The 27,405-nt window shown below is 47.6% G+C and overlaps 2 protein-coding genes across 4 annotated transcripts in view; one reads left to right on the forward strand and one right to left on the reverse strand.

The window, feature by feature from the left end:
• Nucleotides 1-9,805, forward strand: LRRC41 (leucine rich repeat containing 41). Its single transcript, XM_082053216.1, is given in 11 exon segments — nucleotides 1-180; nucleotides 183-281; nucleotides 362-448; nucleotides 1,005-1,075; nucleotides 2,372-3,521; nucleotides 3,942-4,187; nucleotides 5,370-5,534; nucleotides 5,872-5,970; nucleotides 6,454-6,576; nucleotides 7,457-7,532; nucleotides 8,888-9,805. Coding segments are annotated over 11 exon segments (2,400 nt in total). The 5' UTR covers nucleotides 1-131; the 3' UTR covers nucleotides 9,123-9,805.
• RAD54L (RAD54 like) overlaps nucleotides 9,388-27,405 on the reverse strand; it is a 19,876-nt gene continuing 1,858 nt past the window's right edge. The window contains exons 4-19 of one of the 3 annotated variants that reach the window (XM_082053218.1): nucleotides 27,067-27,127; nucleotides 25,214-25,349; nucleotides 24,388-24,457; nucleotides 21,732-22,020; nucleotides 21,133-21,257; nucleotides 19,175-19,325; nucleotides 17,259-17,385; nucleotides 15,093-15,167; nucleotides 14,532-14,662; nucleotides 14,315-14,425; nucleotides 14,050-14,173; nucleotides 13,656-13,734; nucleotides 13,375-13,554; nucleotides 11,832-11,995; nucleotides 10,501-10,705; nucleotides 9,388-10,099 (exon numbers count right to left, since the gene is read on the reverse strand). In XM_082053218.1, coding sequence (XP_081909344.1) covers nucleotides 10,504-10,705; nucleotides 11,832-11,995; nucleotides 13,375-13,554; nucleotides 13,656-13,734; nucleotides 14,050-14,173; nucleotides 14,315-14,425; nucleotides 14,532-14,662; nucleotides 15,093-15,167; nucleotides 17,259-17,385; nucleotides 19,175-19,325; nucleotides 21,133-21,257; nucleotides 21,732-22,020; nucleotides 24,388-24,457; nucleotides 25,214-25,349; nucleotides 27,067-27,127 — 2,025 coding nt within the window. In that variant the 3' untranslated portion in view covers nucleotides 9,388-10,099; nucleotides 10,501-10,503. Of the gene's footprint in view, nucleotides 10,706-11,831; nucleotides 11,996-13,374; nucleotides 13,555-13,655; nucleotides 13,735-14,049; nucleotides 14,174-14,314; nucleotides 14,426-14,531; nucleotides 14,663-15,092; nucleotides 15,168-17,258; nucleotides 17,386-19,174; nucleotides 19,326-21,132; nucleotides 21,258-21,731; nucleotides 22,021-24,387; nucleotides 24,458-25,170; nucleotides 25,350-27,066; nucleotides 27,128-27,405 lie in introns of those variants that run through there. The other 2 variants (XM_082053217.1, XM_082053219.1) reach the window with 2 other exon arrangements.

A 27,405-nucleotide genomic window follows, 5' to 3' on the forward strand; every position in this document is an offset into this window, starting at 1 on the left:
TACCGGGGATCGTGTCCTTGGAGCCGGCACGGTATGGCTGCCGCTGCCAGCTCTTCGTGCGCCGGCTAGGAAGGGGGCGCCTCTCGACGCGACCTCCCCAACATGGCCGCCCGCTCGTTCCTCCTCCCGCGATGGCGGCGGCGCGCGGGGGGGGCGTGTCCCTTCCCAAGGTGGCGGCGGCGCCGAGGGGGCGATGGCGGCGGGGGAGCCGCGCAGCCTGTCGGCGCTGAGCGCGGCCGCCGTGAGCCGCAGCATGGGCGCCCTGGAGCGGGACGTCTGGGGTAAGGCGCGGGCGGCGCGGGGCGGGGGGGCCGGGGCTGTGCCCGCACCCGCCGCCATGTCTCCCTCTGGCTCTCCGCAGCGCTGCCCGGGCACCTCCTGCGGGGGCTCCTGCCGCTCCTCAGCGTCTTCCACCTGGAGCGGGCCGAGGCCGCCGCCCGCAGAGCAGGTGACACCGGCGGGAACGGCGACAAAGCTTTGGGGGTGCCCCCGGGCGGGAGGGACGAGCCCCCAAAATGCGGGTGGACAAACCCCCCCACACACCGGGGGGATGCGCCGGGCTGGGGAGGTGGCACCGGAGGGACCCAGATGGAGAGAGGAGCCTGAGCACGGGGAATGAGCCTCTCCTGGCTGGAACTGGGGGCGCCGGGCCAAAGGGGTGAGACCCCCAAAGCGGGGGGGGTACCGCCCTGCCCCCAAACCCTCCAGCCCTCTCCCAAACCCAGGAAGGTTCACACAGCAGCGCAGGCCCGTCCGAAACTCTCCTCCTTTCGAGAACCAGCGAAACGTGCTGTTTTGTAAAGTCACGTCCCTTGAGAGGTGGGGGTCAGCCCCTTGCCGCAAAGCACTGTCCGTCTGCCTCTGGGTCTGTGCCCCCCAGGGCTGCCCCTTGTCCCCCAGAGCTGCTCCTTGCCTGCCCAGGAGCTCCCTGGGGAGCACTCGGGGCCGGGCAGCACACGGGGAGTTGGGGTGAACGTACCCGGTTGATGATTTTCCCTCCCCAGGCCTCTCAACACAGCCCGTGTGGCGCCAGCTGTGGGACGATGTGATGAAGACCAGGCCGCCCAACGCGCAGGTGAGCGGGTGCTGGCAGCGGGAGAAGGGGCGCGACACAGGTTTGTGTGGAAGCCCGATGGTGCTTCACGGAAAGAATACGTTTAAGTCGCACCTATATGTCATAAGCAGCGCTTTTGTCTAAGGTAACAAAATGTCGCAATGCACTTGCCTCAGTTAAAGCTGTAATTAAAACTTAGAGTCTGCAAAGCATTCTCTGCACTTCCCTGTCATTCTCTATACTTCCATGCTAAAGTAATTTCCTAGTTTCTGCATATGTTGGTCAACTTAATGTCATACCTTACTCTACATTAGCAAAAGGTACCAGTCTGCTTACTAGAAAACACTACTGCTTCTTTTGCTTTGAAACTCTGGACTTCTATCAACTTCAAAAAAGAATCTTGATTAGTATGACATGAAAGAAATATATTAAGAGATAAATAACTAAATATGGAAAACTAAGAGGCAGTTCTTATGGCTGATTGTTTTTCCTCTTTCAGAGTTGAGGTACAGAACTATAATTAAGCAAAAACCATTGTGTGTGAGTTGGAAGAAAATCCCCCTCTAAAAGCAGGATTAAAATACAAAAACTAGTATTTGAGTGATTGCTGGTGCTTGATTATAAGTATTCATAGAGCTCAGGACTGAGGCATGACCCTGGAATGACAAACATTTTGGGAAATGGGGCTTGTAAAGGGAACTGGAATGTACAGCCACATCCTTCATCTCACAACAGCAAGTTTCCCAAAAGAATAAATGCTGACTATAGAGATGTGGCTCTTAGGAGGATAAAAACAGTGTTAGGTATCTTGCGTACACCTCTGCTGGCAAAAAAAAAAAAAAAGTGCTTAGAAAGTGCTAGAAAAATACAGAAAACTGTGAGTTTGGAAGACTGGTCTTACACAGGAAAACTGAAGCAGCTCCATTGATTGAGCATCCCAAAGGAATAGTTAACAGCCAACTTAATTACAGCCTATAAATAGACACTTGGGAAGAAAACTCCTGATGTTGTTTTTAACAGGCAAAAAGACAGCTGAGCTTCAGACCACTGAATATGTTTTAATGAGGCCAAAAGCAGGATGAAGAGACGAGAGTAACTCAGTTTTTCAACAGGTACCACAGGGAAGGATGTTAAGAACGAGGCAGGTAGTCTCAGTTGTGCTAGCAGTAGGTTTTTCTGGACACCACATGTACTAGTTTAGCAGGTAGCAATAATTTAACTTCAAAAGAATGAGAAAAGTTGTGGCTGACTTTTTGTTAACAGGGTCCTGTTTGAGTAGGTTTAACCATGATTGACTCTAAGGTACTTTAATTGCAGAATATAACCTGTTGGAGGAAGAAGTTCCTTGAAACATTCTTCTCGAATGTTCTTCACGGTGTCTTGGATGTTTCCTCTGACCGGCGTCTCAGCGACCCTCACTTTTCACCGCTGCTCCACAGCTCCCCGCACGTTTCCCAGCTGACCCTCTGCAACACGCTGCAGGGTGCGCTGGAGCTCACTGCTGAGCACAACCAGAAAGTGCTGGAAAACCTGGCTGTCTCCCTACGGACCCTCAAGTTCCAGCACCTCCTCTCCTCCGACCAGTCGGTCAGGCGTTCGCTGGTTTTACTTCTCCACCGGCTGATTCACCACGGCTCTGTCAACCAGGTGTCCATGTGTTCGTGGCCTGTTCCTGACACGGTTCTTCTCGTCCTCATTTTGAGCATGAGCGCTGGGTTTTGCCGCCTGGGAAATGCCATCACCTATCGAAGCAGCCCGTGTGGCCTTTGCAGAGAGGAGGAGAAAGCCCGAAGCCAGGAGTCAGCACATGAGCAAGCAGAGCGGGGCTGTTGCGATGAGAGGGAGGGGAGTGATGGCAAGAACAAGGAGGCCCCGGCGGAGGCTGAGACGGAGGTGAATGGATGCCAGGCTGACACTGGCCTCAACTCTGTCCTCTCCGCACCAACAAGTCCTCTGCAGAACCCAGTGAGCGAGGAGTCAAGCAGCAAGGTGCCCTGTGACCCCACCAGAATTCAGGGAGGGTCTTCTCGTTGCATTTTGGACCAGCTGTCCTGTCAGCGTGTTCTTCGAAAGAAACGTAGACGGCTGAAACCTGCAGTAGGGAAGAAACGTCGCTGCCTCAGGCAAAGCAGGGGACCACAAGCTGACCCAGAAGACCTGTATGATTTTGTTTTTACTGTTGCTAGAGAGGATAATTCAGGGTTACTTGACAAAAACAGCACCACAGAGGGAGAAAACGCTGAGAGCTGGACTAGTTTGTCCACAGGATCTCTGTGCACTGGCCATGCTGGCTGTAAGAAAAGAGGAGGATCTGCTGGGATCTTTTCTCTGAAAGCTGCTAAGTGCTTCCGAAGCGTGTCCACGCTGGAATTGTTCTCCATTCCTTTGACAGGGGAGACATGGCGGACTCTGAGTAACCTCCTGAGCTCCTGGGTGTCTCTGGAAAACCTGGTTCTGTGTTACAACGGTTAGTGATGTGAACAGGTTGCTTCCCTCCAGCCTTGGTCTCATGATCTGGCTTATTGCTCAGGTTTACCCTAATTTTATTTTTACTGGAATGGGCATTGTAAGGGTTTTGGTACCCAATCCCGAGTATGGCATTGTTAGAGATGTATTATGAGTGTGAGACTTGTTTGAGGGAGATAATGAGGCCCTTCTGCACCAGAACAGCCCTGGCCTTGTGCTTAAATGCCACCCAGAGAGGGTGAAGGGAAGAGCCAGATCTTCATCTCCCAAATACACAGCCTAACTTAAGAACGTGTGGATAAATCAGTCTGTGAGTTTAGGCTTTGACTTAGGTTGCTGGGCTGTTGGTGCAGCTCCAGCTGCCTGTGGTGGGTGTCCGTAGGGGCACAGCTAATACGTTTCTGTACAAATGCTGTTCCAGGCCTGGATGCAAACATCTCCTGCATCCTCTCGGCGCTCCGGGCCCTCTCCCGCCACCCGGACTGCCAGCTCCGCGTGCTGCGCCTCAGCGACGTGTCCTCCCACCTGCCCTGCGTGGAACTTGTTCGCTGCATCCTGAGCGCCTTTCCCCGGCTCCACACGCTCTCCGTCAGCTTCGACCTCAAAACCCACCTGGAGGGGAAGAGGCCAGAGGGGAATCCAAGCTGCAGCGAGGCAGAAATCCCAGGTAGGAAACAGATTCTGAGCGATGACCGGGAACACAGAAGGCAGAGCCATAAAAGCTTGGCACGCAGATTTGAACTCTACGCTCTTACAGCGGTGTGTGATTTAGCAATTACAGCCTCACCTCTCTGATTTAGATGGTGTTGCAGTTTGTCATTTCCAGTCTATGATGATGTGCTCTGTGGAGCCTGAGTCATGGGCAAAGCTTTTTATTGTTGGATGCCAACCTGCTGCAACGTCAGCTTTGTGCAGGAACAGTCATAACCTGCCAGCAGCGACTGTCCCACAGCCCACAGGGACCATATCCTACCAGATCTGTAAACTGGTTGTGAGTTTCTGCTCTGTCCATCCTATTGCTCGGTATAACTACCTGAAAGGAGGTTGTGGTATGGAGGGTGTTGGTCTTTTCTCCCAAACAACAGGACGAGAGGAAACGGCCTCAAGTTGCACCAGGGGAGGTTCAGATTGGATATCAGGAAAAATTTCTTCACGGAAAGGGTTGTCAGACATTGGAACAGGCTGCCCAGGGTGGTGGTTGAGTCACCATCCCTGGAGGGGTTTAAAAGGCATGTAGATGTGGTGCTTAGGGACATGGTTTAGTGGCAGGGTGAGGTTATGGTTGGACTCGATCCTGAGAGTCTCTTCCAACAGAAATGATTCTATGACTCTGTTGCCTTTGAGGCTCTAATTTTTGGACCCTTAAGCAGAGGGAAAGCATCTCCTGATCATCACAATACCACAGGTGATGGCAAAGCACTGCCTGAGCCGCTGGATTAGAGTCTGGAAGCTACGGCAGCATGTTCTCTGCTCACAGGTCTCCTGTTGCACTTATTAGCCCTTGAATGACCAGAAAAGCAGTAAACAAAGCCTGAGTGTGGTCACTGAAGAGCTGTACTCTGGAAAGACACTGACTGGTGACCTTTTCTCAAGCACTGTTTCACCACAGGAGAAACTGGGGGCCCTGTGGTCTGGCAGGAGTCCTGAAATGAGCCTGAAGTGATTTACATGACCACAGGTCTGAGTTGTCACGGAGCTCTGGGAGGTGGGCACGTCACACAAGCACTTCCTACCAACCTAAGTGAGTCACATCAGGGACACAGACTTCTTGCTGCTCTAGGGCCTGCTGCATTGAAGATGGGCACTCCAGACCAAACTCTTTCGTTGTTGTTTCTTTCTTTTCCCGTAGAGAGCTGCCTGGAGCAGCTGGAGATCCGATTCCCCAGGGAACCTCTGCACACCGCATTCCTGCTGCCAGTGCTCAAGGCGTCCAAGTCTCTCCAGCAGTTGTCCCTCGAAAGCGCCACGTTGCCTGGTCCTGAGGAGCTTGGGCTCCTTTTGGAGGCCCTCAGAGGTACTCTGCTGACCTGCAGGTAGCATTGCTGTGACACACAGAGCAGCTTCTTTGCTGTCGTCTTCTATCCTTGAGCATGATGCCAGCTTGTGTAGGTCCATTTTTTCAGTGTGGACACCCTCAAAGTCTCCTGAGAAAAGGAGATGGGTGTCAGCCAACCCACTTTCTGTTCTGAGCATGTGAATGATCCTGCACTGCAGGATGGTTCCTTTTTAGTTACCCACAATCCAGCACAGATTATCCACAGTCCAACTTGTTTTCTGGGTGGTAGCTGGATCAGGGTCTTTTTACCTGAAGGACATATGGTATGTTATCTGAGAATTTGTTTTGCTTTTAGAGTGTAATCCACATTTGAAGAAAATGGGCTTTTATGATGTGAACCTGGCTCAACACCAGAAAGAAGTTCTGCTTTTGCTTCAGGATCCTGTCCTGCAAGGTACAGCAAACTCCTGGGTGCTGGTGCCTGGAAGGAGGCTGCAGGTGGCTGCTTTTGGCCGGCTGACGTTTAAGAGATGATCTTCGGATGTACAAGGTTTAGTCAGATGTCATGGGGGCAGATCTGTAGCCATTGGCAGAGTGGGAACATGTCTGGTTCTTTGTGCCAGGAGGGCAGAGAGAGGAGCAGCTGCAAAGCTGGCATGTGCTGCCGAGAAGTCTGTATTTCTGGCTATAAAACAAAGGTTTTTAACCTGCAGAGCACATCAGCCTTTCAGTGGGTCAGCTGACAAAGCCAATTCCCTGGGTGGAATCTCTGCCCTCTCCCTGTGACAGAGCAGTGGTGCTGTTGTACGCGATTCACTGCTGGGGAAGCTTTGTTCTTGCACATGGGTTAGGGGCTGGAGCTGTCTGCAGGATGTAATTACGGAATAATGAAGCGCACAGGGAGTACTAACGTACTGTCAATCCATTTCTTCTGTAGAAATCACATTTTCTTTCTGCCGGCTCTTTGAAAGCTCTACTGCTGAGTTTTTGTCAGAAATAATCAATGCAGTGAAAAGAAATTCATCTTTGAAGAGCCTCAGACTGCCTGGGAACCGCCTTGGTGCGTATTGTGGGTGTTGCTGTGGGGCTCTGACCTTGCACCAGCTCTCTTGGAGATATCGTCAGGGTTGGAGTTAGGACCAGCGCTAGTTGGTGCTGAATTTAACACATGCATGAACAGAGCACATTCAGCTCACAAAATAAGGAGCACCGAGCTCATTTTTCAAAGGCACAATTTCAGTTGCATTCAGCAATGTACCAAGAGCTCGGTTGCTGTGGGCGCATTACAGTTGTTTTTCTCTGCAGCAAATGACTGTCAGCGTGACTCCGGATTTGAACACAGATCCGCTTCAGACTCTTTAACAGTAACACATCGTGCAGCAGATGCGCTGCCTCTCATCCAGAAGCACAGATTTTGCCTGTTTGGGGATTTTGTGCCTTAAAAGCTGTTGGCAGCCACTGGAGGGATGGGAACAAGTAAAGGGAAGAACTGAATTTACAGAAATGACAGGCTTTTTGGATCACAGGCAAATTAGAAATGCCCAAGAAATAAATTTCAGGTAAATCCAGAATATTGTTATTTTAATGAATTTAAAAGGGAAAGCTTGGGATCACCTGAAATACACTTGATTTCTAAGGTTGTGTTTTTAGCCATTTTTAAAACAAAGCTGCATATTGACTTCTCAAACAAAACCAGGATTTCTCCAGTGAAACGAGCTGCCCTATCAGCAAATGTTTCCAGTGCCCTGAATACTCTACTCAGGGGCGTGAACTCACTTTAGGCCACCGAGGGGGATGAACTGCGGGTGCAGAGATGAGCCCACTGTGCTGCATGCATGCTCACAGCCTGCTTCCTGCGCTGTTATCCCAGCCCTGTGGTCATTTAAATATTTGCGACAGTTCCCAGTTTGCTTCTAACACCTCCATTTCTCCCCTCGTAGGGAATGACAGGCTGGTTGCCCTCGCAGGCATTTTCTCTGAAGATTCCTCCTCTTCCCTTTGCCGGCTGGATGTCAGGTACTCTGCTGCTCTAAACACGTGGGATTTCTCCATTTTGGGAAGGCCAGAGCTGATCTGGGGTGACAGCAGGAGAAGCCTGAGCATGGTTTTGTCCTTTCCTGAAGGGAATATGTGCCCAGGGAGAGCTTAGAGAATGCTACAACGGGCACATACAACCTCAGGGACCTCATGGTCCCTTTTGTCAATGAGTCAAGCTCCATCTTAAAAGCAGCTTGGGTTTAGTGCTCCCTTGGGAGGCTGCTCCAAGCCCTTCCTGGGCTATAGGTTAGAACTAAGATCCCTAGGTCATTTTTTTTCTTTGATATGAGCATGAATAGCTGTTATCACAGTATCACAGTATCACAGTATGTTTGGGATTGGAAGGGACCTCAAAAGATCATCTAGTCCAATCCCCCTGCTGGAGCAGGAACACCTAGGTGAGGTTGCACAGGAACATGTCCAGGCGGGTTTTGAATGTCTCCAGAGAAGGAGACTCCACCACTTCCCTGGGCAGCCTGTTCCAGTGCTCTGTCCACTGCCCCTGTTGAGGGAGAGAACAGGACAATTCCCCTGTTGAGTCCGGTGGATGCCCCTGCAATCCTTTAATCACCTTTGGTCTCCAGCCTGAACTGTTGTTCTCCTCATGAACCTGAATGGCCATAAAGATAGGCAGTGACCTTCACAAAGCATGTGGAGGGTGGAATTTCTGCAACACTACTGCCTGTTTTGCTTTGATTCCTACCTCACTTTACATCTTAATGGCTCGGGTTGCTGAGAGGACACAGGCTTGACAATTTATTATCCATGGCCACTCCTCCAGCAACTTGGAATCCTGATTGTTATGTAACTTTTACAAGATTAAGCACAGTGTGCAACTTTGTATTTATTTACACATTTATGCAGGGGAAATGACCTTTTAATCTGCTAGAAACACCAGGACCTGACATGTGCTCTCCAGATCTTCTCAGAAGGAAGAGATAAATGATCACTTACTGCTCAGGCTTGCGCTGGGACCTGTAGGTTGGGCCAGGCCCCTTGGTCAAGGCCACTGAGAGCTGCTGTGAGACCAAAGTGCTCCTGGCACTCTAAGGCCACAGCTCAGTCTACTTAAGTCAGCAGTAACGAGGCCAGGATAATGAGTTTAACGTGTCAGTAGTTACCCCCTTAGCTTTAAGAAGCTTCCAGCCATTCCTATTCCTGTGCTTCAGTTTGGTTTTTCATGGAAGTTAAAAGACTATTCCTACTTTGTACTGCTGAAGAAAGTTGTATTTTGCATTGAAACTTCCTCAAGGAACAGTAATTTAAACTGCTCAAATTATAGCCTAAACTTAACGACTCTCTTTGTTTTTGTTTTTCTTCCTTTCCTTGGAAAGCTCAAATTGCATCAAACCTGATGGGCTCCTGGAGTTCACAAAGAAGCTGGAAGGTCATATCCAGCAGAGAGGGGGACAGATTCAATTCACACACCTCTGTCTCTTCCAAAATTGGCTGGACCAGGATGCTGAAACAGCTCAAGAAGCGCTTCGGCGTCTCAAAGCCGTGTGCACTGTGGTGAGCGACTCGTGGGACTCGTCCCAGGCCTTTGCTGACTATGTCAGTGTCATGTGATGGATGCGGGAGTGGGAGAAAACCCATCAGATTAAACCTCAGCAGTTCAGTCCCCGGCCAGTAAGATTTAGTTCATAGCACCCGGTTCAAGCAGGGTACAGCTGTTCTTGTCACTTTGCTATTCATGTGAAGAGGTCCCGAAGTGAAGTGACACGCAGGACCATGTGAGTCAACAGCTGTACTTTCAGGTGATTTAACTCAAAATATTCAAAGAAGATGGTAAAATAGGACAGGTATCAAATGAGCTTCTATAACTTCCTGCAGATCTCTGGGCAAGCAGTTATTTATTTCACTGGGGGTGTTACAAATTGCATGTTGTTTCAGCCAATATCAATAATTATCTCAATCATTGGAGAGACTCAAAAACCAGCTCTAGGTTACCTTGCTTTTGAGCAGGGGCACTGGACAATACGCCCTTGAGGTCCCTTCCAAACTTCAACTGTTCTGTGATCTGTGAAATCAGAACTCCTCCTGCCACTTAAAGGGAGTAGAAAACAAGCTAAAAAAATCCCCAGCCTTGACCTTTTGCATTTGGAAAAATCTGACTTTATAAATTATGTCCCAAGGAGCCTGCTGTTTATTTGCAATCATGTTGCCCCCTCCCATATCTGCAGTAATTTTACAGAGATTTTGAATAGTTTATTCTTTTAGTAACACTTTTTATAATAAAAATATAATTAAGACCCATAATGTACCAGTGTGAGTTTTATTGCTGCCTTGTAATATGATCTAATTAAAACACTCTACTGGACCAGGGGATCCTGCCCATAGCAAAGCAAGTGAGTTTAGAAATGGAGTTACCTTAATAGAGCCTGATTTCTTACTGCATGCATGAGTTTTCAAGCCAGATGTTCAAGAAACACACTGAAATTTTGTTCCCTTGTACAAATCCTCTTGTTCCTGAGTAATCAGCAAGGTTCACATTTCACAACAGAAATGGATCCTGCAAGTTTCTGCTCAGCAGCTGCAAGCCACAGCTGTCAAGGAAAACAACATGACTATGCACATCAAGGGCTATAAAACTGCAGGCTTAACTTAAACCTGAAGACAAAACTTGGCTGAGTAGAAGGCACAGACACCAACAGCACAAGAACCAGTGCTGAATCTGATCAAGTTCCAGTTATTCTTAGTTGCAAAAAGGCTGCCTTTCAGGCACACAATAAATAAAACAGCAGAGAAAAAGCCACAGACTCCTTTCTGTTGCAGCAGACTGAACAGCACCAAGGGCCTTCCAGCCTCTCGGAAACCAGGGGTTCTGCTATTCCACAGCCACACAACAACCCAGCGTGTTGGTATCTACCGCCCCTTTCCTTGAAAGGGATAGAAGTGGGGCGGGCTGCCACAGCAGCCTGCCCTTGCCCCCACAGGGGACAGTAACCTGTTAGGGGATCCCTCGCTGCTCCTCGTGGGAGTGATGGTGAAAAGCGAAGGTGACGGCGGCGTCCCAGGCAGCCTTCAGCACCGAGTCCTGCAGCCCCCGCTTGTCAGCACAGTGGTTCCACTGGGAGAGGTCGGAGGTGCAGTCGGAGCCTTCGGGAGGCGGCCGCACCTGGTGGCCGTTCACACAGCGACGGCACTTGATCCTGGAACAGAGTCAGCGCAAGATGAGTGTGAGGCTCCTCCACTGCTCTAGCATACAGGTGGTTTAAAAGTGCAGACCAGTGATGTGGATTAACTCCACTGCAATGGTGGCAAGTGGATTTTTCAGTCAGGATTAATTGCTACCACATTTCATTTAAACACACAACCACGTTCTGGCATGTGCGACAGGTAAGGAACGACTCCCACAAGTTTCTAATGGCATTGCCCCTCCATGTGCAGCCATGTGGGAATGGTCCAGCAGGACCCAGAGGAAGTTCAGGAGGAGTTTCCCTGACAGGTGAGCAATGTTGCTTCGAGCAGATCTTGAGTGAACACCCCCACCACTAACACATTCTCAGCACTGCATAAGGTTTCCCAAGTTCAAGAGGGCACAGCACGCTCCAAACCGCTCCATCCTGCTCCTACCACAGCAACCAGGTTGTGCTCAAGCTGTTTTGGAGATGTCCTCCTGAGCTGCCACACCAGGAGCTTTTTAAAAAGCAGCAGCAGTCTGGCCAGCAAGGCTTATTACCATGCAGACAAGATACCTACACAGAGCTAAGCTTTGAGTCAGCTTAAAACTAATCCTCTTCACTTCTTGCCTGAACTAAGAGTCTTAACTTCCAGTGTGAGGCATTTTCCTGCACTCCCTGTCTTCTTTCTGATGGCTACAATACCACAGGTCTGAGGGCTGGAGGAAAAGGGCAGACAATGGAGAACCAGTTTCTTTTAGTCCCCAGAAGAGCACTTGGGTTGGCCTCATGAATTCTTAGCAGATGGAGTAGCCCTGGCAGTGGAAGCAGCTCAGCATTTGGAGATCAAACCACCAGTGGCAAGGAAGGACCAAGTTGGGCTCCAACAGTCTGATAATGGATCTCTTCATTTCCAAACACGGGCAGCAACGAGACAGTTTGCTCACTGGTGCAGTGAGTACAGCTTTTCTAAGACAACAGAAAGGGAGGACAGCAAGAAGTGCTCATCTGTAGATGATTAACAGCTTCAGAAGAGACAGCTAAGGGCCTTCCTCTCTGAGCCACCTCCTGCTACCTGAGGAAACCCCTGAACCAATAGACCAAACTGCAGGGGGTGTGTTTTTCTTTCCTGATTCCACTCATTCAGTATACTCACTTGTCATGGGTGTCACTGGTGGTGGTCTCATTCAATGTGAAGAGCTCCTTCAGCTCCCCAAGTGAGAAGTGCCTTTCTACATCCTGCTCTTCATCCACCACGCAGCTGCTGAGGGCCTTCTTGTGGGTCTGGCGCTGGAATATCTTCTCCTCTATCGTCCCTGTCTAGAGGAGAGAGAGTGAGAGCTGAAGCACAGCTGGGACATGGGTGTTAAAGGAGCACCGTGTTGGGAAAGTGTCACAGATCAAATGGCAGTAAGATGTCAGGACCGTGCAGCGCCTTGCCAGACCAGTACACACAACAGGCAGGTTTTACTGGCCTCCAACCACGTCCTGTTTGGTTGCTGATCTAACCCAACATTGGTTCTCTTGTCTTTCACTGTGGCTACAGAAGTGGATCCAATGGAGATATGGAGAAGGAGGTGGAGCTGCCACCTGTGGCTGGAGCTCATACACCGCACCGGGTTGGGTTGATGGGAAGGAAGGGGAAAGAGCTGAGCAGCTACAGCCACTCCCCCACAAAAAAACAACCAACAACAAAACAAAAAAACCTCCACAACCCACATAACACACCAAGCAGCAAAAGAACCATCAACAGTATCTGCTGGTTCACCCACACACAGATCAATCACATCCACTGTCTGGAGGGAGATGACTGCTTCTAGAACTAATGTGCAGAAAGCCCAGTATGCTACGTTTGTAAGGCAAAAATCTGAAGAGCAAAATGTCTGTTTTGTAAACAAATGTAATAGAAAGGAGGGGGTGATCAGTCATGGTTTGCAGATCAGTTTTCTAGCTCTAAAAGCAAAAGACCTCCATGCTTCCAGGTGCAGCCAGGTCAGAGAAAAAGTGGAACACCATAAGGAAGAGATGGGCAAATAACATCTGCTTTGTCAAAGTAAAATAATAATTGCTCAAGGAAGACAAGCTCACAAAAGAACCCCCACACACTATCAAAAATCAAACCAAAAAGCCCAAAGTCTGAAGTATCGAGAGGTGAAGGTGAACAAGTGCAGAGGGGACACTTCTGAGCAGCAACCGCTACTGGCACTGCTGGATAATGTGTTACAGCAGCCTGACAAGACCAGTCTCCTCTGTGCTTTTCCTTTACAGAGCAGCTACTCCACCTGCTAACTGGTAGCCCCGTTCCAAAAGCTGCTGTAATTCTGGGAATGTACTTGCTGTTTATTAAGTACACGTACACCCAACCAAACCAGACTGCAGCCAGACTGAAAAACAGCAACTTCGGCATCAGACGCCCCATGAAATTAAAGAAGTCAGATGCCTAAATGACTTCAAAGCAGCATCTTATCTAGAAAGCTGCAGCTGTTTATTCTCAGAAGCCAGTCACCATTAGAAACCAAGGCCTGCAGTAATGACCCTCCGGCTTGAACCTTCACGGTTTTCTACAGCAACACATCTGAGGGTAGGAAGCAATTAAGTTCCAATCAATTCTGGTCACCGACACAAAAGGGTTCTGCCCCTTCTGGTCCCAGTCACAGCAGCTGCAGCAAGAACTCCGAGTTGAGAGGAGTGAAACTCACGGAAAGCAGCCGGTAGATGTAGCACGTCTTCTTCTGGCCATCCCGCCACACGCGAGCCATGGCCTGCTCGTCGTTAGCTGGATTCCAGTCTGGGTCGAACATAACCAGCCTGTTAGCCCCGATCAAATTCAAACCACAGCCGCCTGCTTTGCTGCTTAACATGAAGATAAACTCAGGGCTCTGTGGAAAAAGGAAGGTTTGGATTAAAAACCAGCAGCAGCCATACTCAGAGCATTCTGAACCGGCAGGAGAGCTGGTTGCATCTGGCAGGTGCTACTTACTGAGGGGCTGTTGAATCGCTCCACAATCTTCGCTCTCTTTTTAATGGACATGGTGCCATCCAACCGGACATATAAATACCTAGAACATACAGTATTTGCTACAATCAGATTGCTGCGACCTTTAGAACATCCTATTTGAAAGAGAAAAAAAGTCTTTCACAACTAAGTGAAAGGGTCTGGGCTTTAGGAGCCTTTGCAGAGGACCAGAGCTTTTCTGAGTGACCCCGGAAGCCCAAGCACGAGTCACATTAGTTCCAATTCGGGAACATCTGAAGTAAGAAACAGATCTCACAAGCTCCTGCTGATAGAAACTTTAAAAATAGCCAGTTTCTTTTACAGTGTAGGCTGCAAGTGCAGTCTGGAGGGATTAAACAAACTAAGCCCAAAGACTAACCTTCTGTTCCTGCAGAGCTTTTCAAAAAGGTCCAGTGTCTGAGTGTAGTTAGACACTAAAACCACCTTGTCATTACTGGTGCTTTTTGTAACAGCAAGGATGTAGTCCAAAACCAGCATCTTTCCTGGATAGAAAGGAAATAAAGAAAGCTAGAGCAGAAATTCCAAAATTCCAGACCTTGGAAGGGCACTTGATAAGATGCTAAATACAGTCTCACGGTTGCCTGCGTCAGGCAACATATTTGTACTGTTGAGTTCCACAGTACCTGAAAGCTGGGGCTCCACAGATTTGGTGCTGTAGCCAGCAGGGAACAAGTCCAGGGCTCCCATAAAACCTTCTTCCTCTTCCACACACTTATCATGGATAAGAGCAGGATCTGGAGAACGAAAAGAGCTCAGACACTGCAGAGTGCACAAAGGAGGCCCCAAAACCCCCACCAACGGTGCAAAAACCATACCCACTGCATGAGTGGGATAACTCACGATTGCAAAGCTTCTTCAAGGAAGTGATGGAAGAGAGGGATGACACACTGATTTTGCCCTCCTTGAGCTCCTCCACTGGCTTGGCTTGTTTCAGGAAGTTCTTGTACAGCTCAGCCTGCAGAGGTGTCAGTCTGAAACAGAACAAGAGCTCAGAAGTCTCAGCCTGTCCTCATGTCAACCCCAACCTTCCTCCTCCATCTACAGTGGGTTCCTTTTAGCTCAATGTTTTTAGCTCCAGCAGAGACAGCCTAGAAATGCCTCCAAGGCTGGTGGTAGAGCACTGATATCTCAGGCCAGAGCTGGAAGAGAAGCCTGCAGATACCCTGCACAGCCCAGGGCTCAGGTGTACACAGCTGCACAGAGCACACAGCTGGCTGGCAGAACCCCTGCTTGAGGGTTGTTCACCCCTGCTTCAGGGGGAAAAAGCAACAAATTGCTATTGGCTATAGCCTCATTCCTAGAGGGAAACAGTTGCCACAAGCATTTAAGAGCTTTTTGCAACTTTTTAGCCCTTCCTGTAGTTGCTCCCATTTCCCAGGCAGAGTGCAGGCATTGTGGTACCTGCAGCAGACCACCTGCTCAATCTTCACCGGCAGGTATTTGGACAGGATGTCTGAAGTTCTTCGGATTAAACACCTGCAGAGAGGCAAATGAAGAACAAATGCTAGGATGACATCTAAACCTTGTTTTATCACTATTATTCCTTGCGAGCTCAACACAAAGCCCTTTTGATAGCTACAAAAGTCTGTGACAGCCCAACACACAAAGGCCAGATACCCACCACCCACGCTAAGTGGCTTCGCCAGCCCATGCTATATAGTCCAGTATAACCCACTGTCTTTGTGAGGCTTCCAAATGTTGTTCATGAGGTTTGGAGGGATTGGGCATGATTCCACCTAAGACAGCCCAGTCCCTTACAGGAGAAACTCAGCTCTTCCTCAGCCTGTCAACAGCGTTCTCAGCTTGAGCTACAACACACCAGTGGCACAGACAGCAAACAAGGGTAGGATTCAACCACCACATACTATGGACATAACCCAAAGTACAAGCAGGCAGCTCCCCATGTAATAACTCAGTAGCCATCCTCAGCCAAGATGGGGTTATTGTCTGGCCCAAGATTTCAGCAAAAGACAAAATCCTTTGGGGCTCTAGAAATGCCCCATGGAGCAGTTCTGTCACACTTTAGGAAAGATGAGATGGACTAGAAAGAACAGTGAACTGAGTAACCAAAATAAGAAAGAGGTGCAGAAACCCAGTTCTGCCAGGAAACATTGAAAACATGATGTTATGAAACGTACAGAAGAACGACAGCAGAGATATACAACAGCCCTGAAATCTGTCAAAGGAAGGAATAATCTGGTCTCCAAACCCATAAGCGGTAGGATGAAAAGTAACAGGCTTAAACTGTAGTAACAAAGATTTATGTTACACTTTAAGAGCATTTTGTAACTGCAAAGACAGCGATGCCCTGGAAAAGGTGTCCTGGGAATTTGTAAGGTTTTTGATGCTGGGTGGGGGTTAAGTAAGGGATGGTTTAGGTCTAACACCTTCTACCTTGGGACAGCAAGATGGATTAGACACCTTCTCCAGAGTCCTTCCAGCCTTATGCCTGTGATTCCACTTATCTTTGCATCGCTTTATCATTTTTAATTCCTACCAAATTCAACTGATTCATCTGATATTACTTACGTGCTTCATCTTCCCTATTTTTGTATGGTGACTTGCACAATAAAGGACACACACCTTGACACAGCCAGGCACAAGCATTCAGAACACACTTTTACACCCCTTTTCCATCAACCATTAAAAGAAATAAATGCACCTCAAGAAGGAATAAGCTCTTCTCCTCCCAACCTTTCCTTTCTCTTAGGCTTCTGCAAGCTGACCTAAGTCAAGGTCAGGGCTGTCTCTATAGAAAGGCTGTGCTTGGTGTAAAATTCAATTTACCACGTCTATAAGCCACCAGATTGTATTCATGATAGTTGCAAAAGTTCAGATAAAAGCAAAAGAACCGAAGACAGCAGCAACACTGAGAATTCAAAAGAGTGTCTAGAAGGAGTTCTTACAGAGAGACAAGTGATTGCCAGCAGATGTGGATAAATAGGTTGTATTCAAGAATAGAAACTGGGTTTAAACAAATACCAAAAAAATCAACCAAAGGGAAACAAGATGACATTTTACATCACAGAGGTGCTACTTGGGAGTCAAAAGTCACATCTCTGACACTAGGGGTCCAGTCTCATTAGCTCTACAGAGCCAACACAGGTATCAAAGCATGAGCTGGACTCTTGTGACTTCAGCAATCAACAGCACAACTGAGCGATGTTCCTTATGCTCTCTCTGCCCACCACTCAACATCTGGGCTGGATGGATCTCAAGTCTGACCCAGCCTATGCTGTAGTCACCTTAACACAAATAAAAGGTTGCTGCCTGACTAGTCAGATTCCCAGAGAAAACAAACTTAAGAGTCAAATCATGATTCACAGTATCTGGGTACATTTGCTGGGGGTGACTGCAGATAACTGTACTGTTTCAATGTGCTAATTTTTCAGTCTAAAGCTGCACGCTATGTGGATTTCTTAGGCAATAAATACTTGCACAATCACTTGCTGAATAGATAGAGCTGGCAAGAGCACTCATTCCAGCTACAACCGTAATTTGGAAAGATACCAGCACACACCAAGGGTTTATGCAAAAGCTCTGCAATGAGAAGGGGATGAAGTTCACCTGTTCACAATGCTGATGAGCTCCTTAAGCCTCTCTTCTCCTTTGTGGCGCTCAGCTTCACTTGCATCCGCATCTCTGCCTTTCAAGATGGGAATCTCAAAATGTCTTTTAAATTCCTGTGCGGTCCCTGTACAAAACAGAAGCGAAAAGGTGGCAATTACTACCAAATAAACTTTGATCAGTACCCCGCAGCCCCAGTTATCATCCTACAATAATGTGGCCTAGCAGATAAAACAAACTCTCAACCCATCGGTATGATTTGTTTTCCTTTCTAGCCAGGAAAGATACAAACAAGGCAGGCAAATCTGTACAACAGCAAATCATTTTGTACTCCAACAACAATGTACTGCCAAAGGTCAAACAATTTTAGTTAAATCTGAGTCCTGTCAGGCATGTACTGGTTTTGCTCACATTCCAGCTATGCTTTTACTCCCAGATTTTGTCCTTGCAAACAACAGCACAAGCATTAGGTGTGCCTGTTCCAAAATTACCTGTAATCAGTTGCTTATTACTGGTCACAGGCTGAAAAAGGGCAAAATGATGACAGCAAGCATGCAGCTTTGCTGGCGGTAGTTACAGCATTAACCTCACCTCTGAGAGAACGAACTGCAAGTACAGGGAGTCTGGTCTTGCCTGAAGCACAAATCCAGGGGGGAAAGGGAAATCGCATTAGCTCCCTGTAATAACCACCCAAAATGGAAGCACATGGAAAAAGTAGATGTAGAACATCTACCAGCCCATCCCATCCTTTCCTTGAGAAATTCTGGGAGCAGAACATACAGAAGATAGAACCCAAATGCTGTTTGTAAGACTAAGAATCTGATGAATGGTGTTTAACTAGTTGTGCATACACTAAAATTAATGAGCAGCCTCTTGGAGTGGATACCAAGCCATCTGAGAAAAACATGGGTGACAAATTGGTTTATTTTCATTCCTCGACAGAAAAACAAGTGACCTCCAGTCTCACACTGGAACACAGAAAAGCTGCTTCCAGCCCAGTGATGCAGCAGAGGATGCAAAGACTACTTTGCTTTTAAAATGAAAACAGAGCTTGCAGAGCATAGGAATCAGAGACAGAATAGTTCAATAGTTCAGTCTGACACCAGCAACCGTAGAAGGTGTTTGATTCTGAAAACACACTAATCAGTATCTCTCCTCCAGACTCTTTTCTTTCTATCCCAGATGAAGTTAACTCTGTGTTCACAGGCTTCACTTTCCTTAAAAACAAGAGCAGTCTGAACTCTCAGATTATCTGAAAGCGGGAAGGCAGAGTGCCAGAAGTTCAGGCTTTGCTGCCTGCCTCTGCCACAAGGTCCATCATCCTGCCTTGCACCAGTCACCGCAACCCCTGGTTCCAGATGGATACACAAGAGAGAGCAGGGAAAAGCCGTCTCTTCTGAGCTCAGCGCAGCTTCTGTGCTCAGCGCAGAGCATGTCACATCGAACTCTCCTCTCCACGGAGCCTCTCCTACAAGCACATCATTTCTGGCTTAGACTGCTGGATTTTCTATAGCCTGAGAGTGTTGTGGGAAGTACCATTACCTGCTGGCTCTTCCTGCCCAGCAGCTCCTGCAGTATCTCCAAGGGCTTATTGCCAGAGGAACTCACAGACCAGCTGGACATTTTGGTTGACCAGCATAGCTACACAACATCAGCCACATAGTACTCAGGGTCATAGATTCATTTCACCTTGATTAATTCCCCTTTCAGAACACTTGTTACACTGGTGTGCTTTAAATTACAATCTTATTGAAACAGAGCAGACCCCAATCTAGAATTTCTGGATATGAACTGAAGGAAAATAAGTCTCCAACCTGTACCTGACCTTTCCTCTCACTAATATTGCTGCTGGCGACTGGGGAGACCTCGCCAGCAACTCCCCCATCCCTCACAACTCTCACACACTCACGTCTTACCGAGGATGCCTGAATTGACGAAGTGCACCAGGCTGAAATATTCAAGCAGGTCATTCTGAATAGGGGTGCCTGAGATAAGGACTCGTCGAGGTGTATTTAAGCTGTTGAGAGCCTGGTATGTTTGGTTTTCAGAGTTCTTCAGTCTATGGCCCTTTGAAAAAGAAAAAAAGGGAAAAAAAAGGAATGAAGCTGATAAATCCAGTGGTCCTGACAGGAAGCAGCTTGGAGATCCTCATCAACACCGACATGCTGCATCTCCCACAAGGCATCTCACCACTTTTCCCATTCGTGGTAGTGGATTAAGTGTGTACGTGTTCAATTGTCGGGTCAGACTTCTTACAAAGGCAAGAATTTGGTGGCAAACCCGAAGCTATTATGTGTGGAAACATGTCATCACAAGCATGTCAGACTAGGAACATCTGAGTCACACCCAGGTAAGAAGGCCTACCATGAAAATAACCACCACAAAAATAACCACCACCACATGGTCCAATTATAAGAAGTTTCCTGTTCAAAGACAGGGCTGTTTTTGGCTGCCAACACTGGGCACTGAACTCTGGACACATTGCAAGGTCAGGATCACAACCCAGTCAGGCCGCCTACATCCAGGCCTGCCAGGCCTTTGCACACTAATGAAAAGAGGTTCTGCACCTCTTACAGGGGTAACCTGAATACAGGCCCTGTTTCCCATGCCTGGGAAAAGCAAATCCATTAGCACCCAAGTGCTATGCTGTAGGATATGATGAGACACTTTTTACAAGTGCCAGACCATTGCAGAGCTGAGTATTTATGGGGAATATATGGAAAACACTGGGGCAAGAACCTGCATTTCCAGTATCCCCAGCTGCTGGCCCCATCCCAGGGGCACTGGGAGTTGTGGGAGTTACACTTGTGAGGATGTTCGTTCTTTTCAAGCTTTTCTCAGCACTGTTTGAGCAAACACAAACCCAAACCACTGGATGGCATCGCTATTTAACAAATCTCCTCTAAGTGGCAGCAGAGGACACCCCAACAGTGGCTCAGGCCCCTGGCTCGATGTTTCAAGGAGGCAGAAGACACTTGTTTTATTTCATCCTTCAGAGCATCTCTGGCTCCCACTAACTATAACCACAAGTAGAGAACAATAAATGAAAAAATAACTTAAATTCAGCCATGTGAAAGCAGAGCTTGACAACACAGGCTTGGCAAAGCTAGATCCAGCCATCAGTGAGCAGAGAATCAAGCCAGGTCCATCTCTTATTGACCAAGAAATACGCGAGGCAACCCCTCAGCCAGCTCTCCCATGCCTGCTCCAAGCAGGAGGTTACAGAGAGGGGAAGAGGGTCCTGCCATGGGAGTGCCCTTCAAACTGTCCCCCAAGCACAGAAAGAGATGGTCAGATTGAGTGACTGACAGCAGCCCACACAACACACAAGAACACGTCAAATTGCAGAATCACTGAAGCTGGGAGAGGCCTCGGGAATCTCCAGTCCCCTTGCTCAGAAGAGAGCCAAGTTAAAAACTCCTGAGCGGAACACGAGGCCAGGCCAAACAGAAAGTACTTCTCACTTTAGCAAAGACAGACACAACCAAATGAGAAACAGATCGGTGAGACAGGGCACTACCATCCCAGAGACAGGCAATGGACCTTCTTCCTGCTACGTATTTCACACTGAGAAGACCCTCATAGGTATCTCCACCCTGCCAAGGAGCTATAAAGTGGCCACAGTTGCCACCACCTGGATTTTCTGCCCATCTCAGCTCTGTAAAACACCCTCTCTTGTTCAGGCTCACCCAAGATGGATGAGCAAGTTATCCTGAGCCTCTCAAGCACCAGAACTCTCAAGCACAAGAACCGTGCTGTCTACAGCTGAACCTTGTTTCCCACTGCCCACTCCCTTTTTAAGAAAGCAGAGCCGGTTTTGCCCAGATCTCAAGAAAATATCAGGAACAGATTCTCCTTAAAGGTTCTCCTGTACCTCATCACATATGACAAGCCCAACGCTGCCCTTCTGTAAGGCCTCGGCGTGGAGTCGGAAGGTCTCATAGGAGATGATCAGGATGGGTGAAGGCACTCTCAGGCCACGCTGGTTCATAAAGCCAACTGTGCATGGAATGAGGGAAAAGGAAAAACAGGGGGATGAGAAAAACTAATAGAAAAGGGTTCAAACTCTGTAGTCAAAACTTTTGCCTTAAGAATCTAGGAAAACCCGTCAGTTTCAATTATTCTGTAGCATCCTTTCCACCCATGTATACCCGTGTTCCTTTCCCCAAAACTGACCCCATTTCCATCCCACTCCCATCTCTGCCCACTCCTTTCCTGGATTCTGGCTGGAGCAAAAAAGAGGCACTGAGACTGCCCTAAATTGAGGACATGACTGGACTTGGATTATTCCAAAAGATCAACCATTACCAAACATGCAAGGGCCTGATCTAAACATCTAAGTGGAGAGACTTTAATCAGTCTCCAGAGCTCTGGTGACAGCTCAGAGATGTTCACATCAGCTGCCGTGGCTTCTTCCAATGCAAGATTTTGACCCAACCCAGCCAACGGCACCGTTTGCAAACATTTCCGTACCTAGTTTACGGTCAATCTCTTCTTTGGAGCCTCCATCGATGGCCAGCGGCTGGATCCTCCCCCCGAGCCATTTCTCCACTTCGTTGTACCAGTTTCGCACCAGGCTGGAGGGAGACACCACCATGGCTTTCTCAATTTCGGGCTTGCAGTCCGGGCTTTGCCGGAGGAGCGTCCACATGAGCGTGATGCACTGCAGGGTTTTGCCCAGCCCCATTTCGTCCGCCATGATACAGCCGTGACTCCCAGGGATCCGCCGGCTTGTCACACAGTCCCAGAGGAACTTCACTCCCTGCCAAAGAGATTGTTCGCTCAGAGCAGGACGGGGACAGCAGCAGAATGACAACTTCATTACCACAACGCACACAACCAAGAGCAAATCTGTGTAGCACATCCCTAGGGACATGCAGTGTTCTAATGAGACAGAGGGAAATCACCCGAGATGCAGCTAAAATGCAGCCACATCTGGTTTGGAATAACATCACTGGTGCCAACACATACCTCAGAACACGCACAGTATCTTACTGCATTTTAACTGTACAATTACAACCAGCTTCCTGACGTGAATTCCCAGAAGTTTCTACCCTTGGCTGCATTAGGCCATCAGCTAAGCTGTGCCAATCACTGCAAACAGGTTAATCATCTTCACACCACCCAATTAGGTAGTTTGAAAAACATAGAATCACAGAATGAGCAGAATTGCTTCTGCTGCCTGATTCACTGCCAGAATAGCCTCAGCAGCCCCACGGCTTCTGCCTAGAAGCGCAATGACTCACCTGGGGACTCAAAGCTTAAGGCAGATTTAGCTTCAGAGAAGACCCAGGGCTGAGGTTATAACCCACGTCACACCGTGGGAGAAGAGCTCAGCCCGGCATTAGGCTCTGACACATCACCAAGACAGATAAAAGAAGAAAAAACATAAAAAAAAAAAAAAAAAATAGACTCTGCAAAATGTTCCTCTATCATGTGAGGACAGGGAGTCAGAGAAAACTGGGGCATTGTCCTGGGGATGTACAAGCTCCTTGCATTGTGCCAACAGAGCAGGGAGTGAGGGACACAACCTAAACACACCTGGACACATTCACTCCTCTGTGCTCAGGACTGGAAGACAGAACGCCTTCACTTGCGCTTTCAAGTCCTTTTCTTTCTTTCTTGGGCCCTTAACAACAGGTTAATTAAGCTTATTTAAGCCAGCTGAACAATTATGAAATACATTACTGACTTAAAGAGTCCTGGGGATCCAGTTGAGTGACTTCCACTAAGTGGGCAAAAGACACAACAAAGACAGAGTGAAGCTGTACAACAGTCCGGGAGCATCACCTGAATAAAGCAGCACAGGAATCTTAGCATGCAAAGACTTATTAGTCAGACTAGAACATACAACCGCTTTATCAGAGATATCTAGCTGTCAAAAACCAGACAGCATTACTTGACAAAAGCACCAGCAGGCAGTATCTTACCCCAAACCAGAGTGCCTCTGGCTATGCAGCACTGGGTCAGAGGTTCAGTACCAATTCTGAGATAAAAGTACAAGCTAGGAGCAGCCTGCAGCGCTCTCAGAGCCATCTGAAGATCTCCCATGCAGGGACAGATCCAGCTTGACCTGCTCAGCCTGCAACACCAGCAATCACAGCTTCCATCTGTGCTGCCTCTAGGCTTAAATGATAATACGCCATATCTGTGATGAACTTCAAACTGTCCAGATACCTATGTTAGATATTTGGAGATTAGTACCCACTGCGTTCATATTTTGATGTTGCACATATTTACGATGTAAAGTGTTTTTCAGCACGCTCCACTGGTGAATTCCAAGTCTATGGAGGTCAGACAGCTCACACCTACAAAGGGTAGCTTCCAAAAAATCACAATGAAGTACAATCTACTCTACACTGTGTTGGGAACCATGGTAGCAAAAAGAAGAGCTCCAGTGTTTCCCAGCTCAGAAACTGCAGGTCAAATTAATTCTGCTGCCCAACAGAACACAGCGGTGGACAGTCTGCCCTGCCCAACTCAAGACTGGACTGCAACATCATTTATTTCAACTATATCGCATCACCTTCCACAGTGAGTTCCACTCAGCAGTTACTTCACGCTAAGGCTGGACTTTCAGCCTGGACTCTGTAAGATCGCGTCTCCCCACAGAATCTGTGATTGTTTTCTAAGGTACCACTGGTGACACAGAAGTCAGCCAACGTGCTTTCCTAGACCTGCACAAACAGACACGGTCACAGAAACCCCCCGGTTTCCACCATCAGTTGACCTGACCTACAAAGACGGAACACACCTGAGCATCAGGCAGCACCTGTTTAGGCTGGGAGTGCTCTGACCCTGCTAGATCAGAAGCAAGAGAAAAGAAAGTTCATATCCACAAGAAAGCAGTAAATTTTCACATTTTTAAGGACAAACAGGACTGTTGTAATACTCCCACCATGTCCTCTTGCTTAACACAGGACAGAGAATATTTGCAGCATTCAGGCTTTTAAGAGGATGGTTAAAACAAACATTTCACTTCGCATTTGCACCAGACTAGAGTCTGTCAGTCTGTGAGGTCTATGTAGACCTCAGAGCTGGTGGGTAACCATTCCAGCAGAGGAACTGGAGCTTTTTGAAACGCATCAAGTCCTCCAGCCATACCCTCAGGTCCCAATTGAAAACTTACTTCTCTCTGATGGGGCCGTAAGACACGGCTGAGGACAGGATCCACCACAACATGGACAGGTGCTTTGTCCCTGCAGGAGGCAGCCAAGGAAGAAAACAGTGTGGTTAATGAACTCTGCACAGCATATGTTTAGGTTTTCTTAAAAATCTCACTGAGGACTCCCCAGCGGCATGAGGGAAGCAACTGCCAACAAGGAAGTGAAAAATGGATTAATTCAGTTTTGAGAATGAAGTCACAGGGGCCCGATCTGCAATCTAAAACATCAGTGAAAACGTGTATTTGGGCTGTGGTTCAGAGAGATAGTTAAAAAGTAATTATTGTTTTTCCTGTTTCAATAATAATATTGTAACTGCATTACTGGAGAAAGGAGCCCCTTCCTCTGTCAATGAAGATCCAGCTGACGGTCCTTTTAAGCTATAACAGCACAAAAGGAACTACTTCAGAATAAAAACCATTAGGCAGCATAACATCTGACTCTCAGTCATCTCCCTTTGCTTGTCCCAGATGCTGATTGTTTCTGACTAACAAATAAGCCATAAGATTTTCTGAGCAGCTTCTAAACATGTGCACCTTCATTCCCTGCTACAGGTTTAAATTTTTGATGAGCAGGAGATAAAACAGCCTGTGGAAGAATGCAAACAATCCAGCATCGGTATATTCCTTCTTTGATTGTTACCATACCCGAATCAATTCAGAGGCAGAATCCTTGGAACCAAACTTCCCTGGATGTTCAGACCCCAGCTCAGACACATTTGGGAAGAAAACACACAAACCTACACGTACAGAGAGGTCAGAGCCGAAGCATTTGCGCCGGGTGATGACTCACTTGTCTATTTTCAGCTGGTCATGGGCGCTCAGCAGCGGGGGCTCATACAGAACCAGAGCTCCTTCTTCAAAAGGGTCATGGAGAGGACTCCTCAGTCCTGCCCGTTTGATCCCCAGCGCGCGTAAGCCCAGTGGCCCTGAAAGCAAACAAAGGCACAACTCAAAGAGCAACTTCCTCCTGGAAGACAGCAGAGCCACGCAGAAGAGTCTGATTACATTTAGGAACAATGAATTAATTGGGTGCTGGAGCGGAGGTGCAGACAGCAAACCCATGCAGTGGTTCGGCATCACTCTGCCAGCACACGGCAGGTAGCTCTGCAGCAGGAGAATATAGAATGAAGGAGCAGAGGCACAGATGGAGCAATGGCAATGCCCACCGCACTGGCTGCACCAAAACGGGCATGACTGTGTGTGGCAGATACCAGGAACATTGGCACACAACAGTACAATGTGTCTTGCGAGGTGACCGATGGCTTCAGCCCAGACCTGTGCGGCAGGTATCCAGCCATAAACGGGCACAATGTCTGCCCCAGCCAGCTCTTGGCCATCGGAGCTACTCCCAGCACCCAAAGGTGGCTGTTCTGGCATTTTGAAAGACAAGCAGGATTCTAGAATATATGTCTCAGCAGCTCAATAAATACATTCCCATATACATAGCATATACTGGGTCAAATCCTCGTTTTGAATCAGCTAACACAGACTTAACCAGAGCTGGATCTTTTATTTAAGGTGGGGAACTGATCTTTAAAAGTTACGAAGTTTTACAGTATCACTGGCAGCACCATATTGCCATTATCTACTCTATTATTTTCTCGCTGCTGAGCAATAGATGTTTGGCCTTGGAGACATTTTCTGTGAAAGGCAGAAACCAAGGATGAGTTTCTTTTCCTAGTATTATATTTTTGTCACAGTTTTGGAATGGAGATGAACATAAAAAGAACATGCACAGAAATCTTTTTTCCCATCAGCACTCAGGCAACTGTGTTCCCACGTTTGATTTTGCTTGAGAAAGATTCAAGCAAGGTCAGTTTGCTAAGGATCCTTGCAAAACAAGAGTGTATCTTAAGCTGAGGCAACAGTGCATGCACACCAAGAAAAGAGCACTTGAAACAGCCTCATCTCCCAATTAAGGGAGGAAGATAACAGCCACAGAAAGCAGCTTCCCCATTACAGTTCTGTTTCAGCCTCCTGACAAATCTGCTTTTCCACAAGCTGACTTTGTCAAGCGCTTTTAAGGCTTGACATTTCACAGCCAGTGTCTGCCTACAAACATATTCCTATAACTAAAGTTTGAGTGAAAATGGTTGATCTGCATTTTTAAATTTTCAGCTGAAGGGGAAAAAGGGGACAAGCACAAGCATATTTGGTTTGGAGATCTTGTGTTTCACTGATTCAAACCAGCTGAGGCTTTGAACTTCAAAACTGTCTTGCTTTGAAGATCACCTTGAGACTCAACACACCAAACCAAGCAGAAAGAAAACTGGCACATACTGTCTGTTTCACCTACAGCCTTCCGTCTGTTAGTATCACGGGTATTATTTAGATGGTAAACCTTCATCACGTGTATTTGCGATATGGTGTACAATCTCCTGGCACTACATCAAATACATAGCAGTAAGAATACAAAATCCAATTCTGAAATGTAGGATTATCCAAACTAAACACTAGAAAGAAATATGAAGGCTTTGCTAATGTGCCAGTATTTTTCTTTGGGAATTAAGTCAGGATTTATAGAACACATGCATCAGTGCAAAAAATAACAATAATCCTCACAGATATATTTGACAGGCCTGAGCATCATCTGTTTTACTTGAGTCACTCAACACAGACAATCCTTAAACCTCCTCATCTTACCTTTATAATTTGGAATGGGGACTTTGAAGGGCTTGGACAAAATGCTGCGGATAAAAGCCTCCTAGGAATTCAGAGAAAACACACTTAAGAAGACTGAGATCAAAGACTCCTCAAGAAGGCAAGTCCAGGACATTTTTTGATAATTCAATTGTGTCAAGCGTTTAGAGTCCCTCTATTCAATCTACTTAAGCTTCAACCCCAACTATTTTCAAAAATAGCCAAAGGGAAGAAAGTAACAAACCAGCATGATTCCCCCCACCAACTCTGCTTTTCAAAACTATTTTCCTTTGTGTTTTCTAATGTGTGAAATTGATATTTCATAACTCCCGTCTTCTTAAG

This window comes from Streptopelia decaocto (genome assembly GCF_964273445.1).
Source record: "Streptopelia decaocto genome assembly, chromosome: 5".
NCBI lineage: Eukaryota > Metazoa > Chordata > Aves > Columbiformes > Columbidae > Streptopelia > Streptopelia decaocto.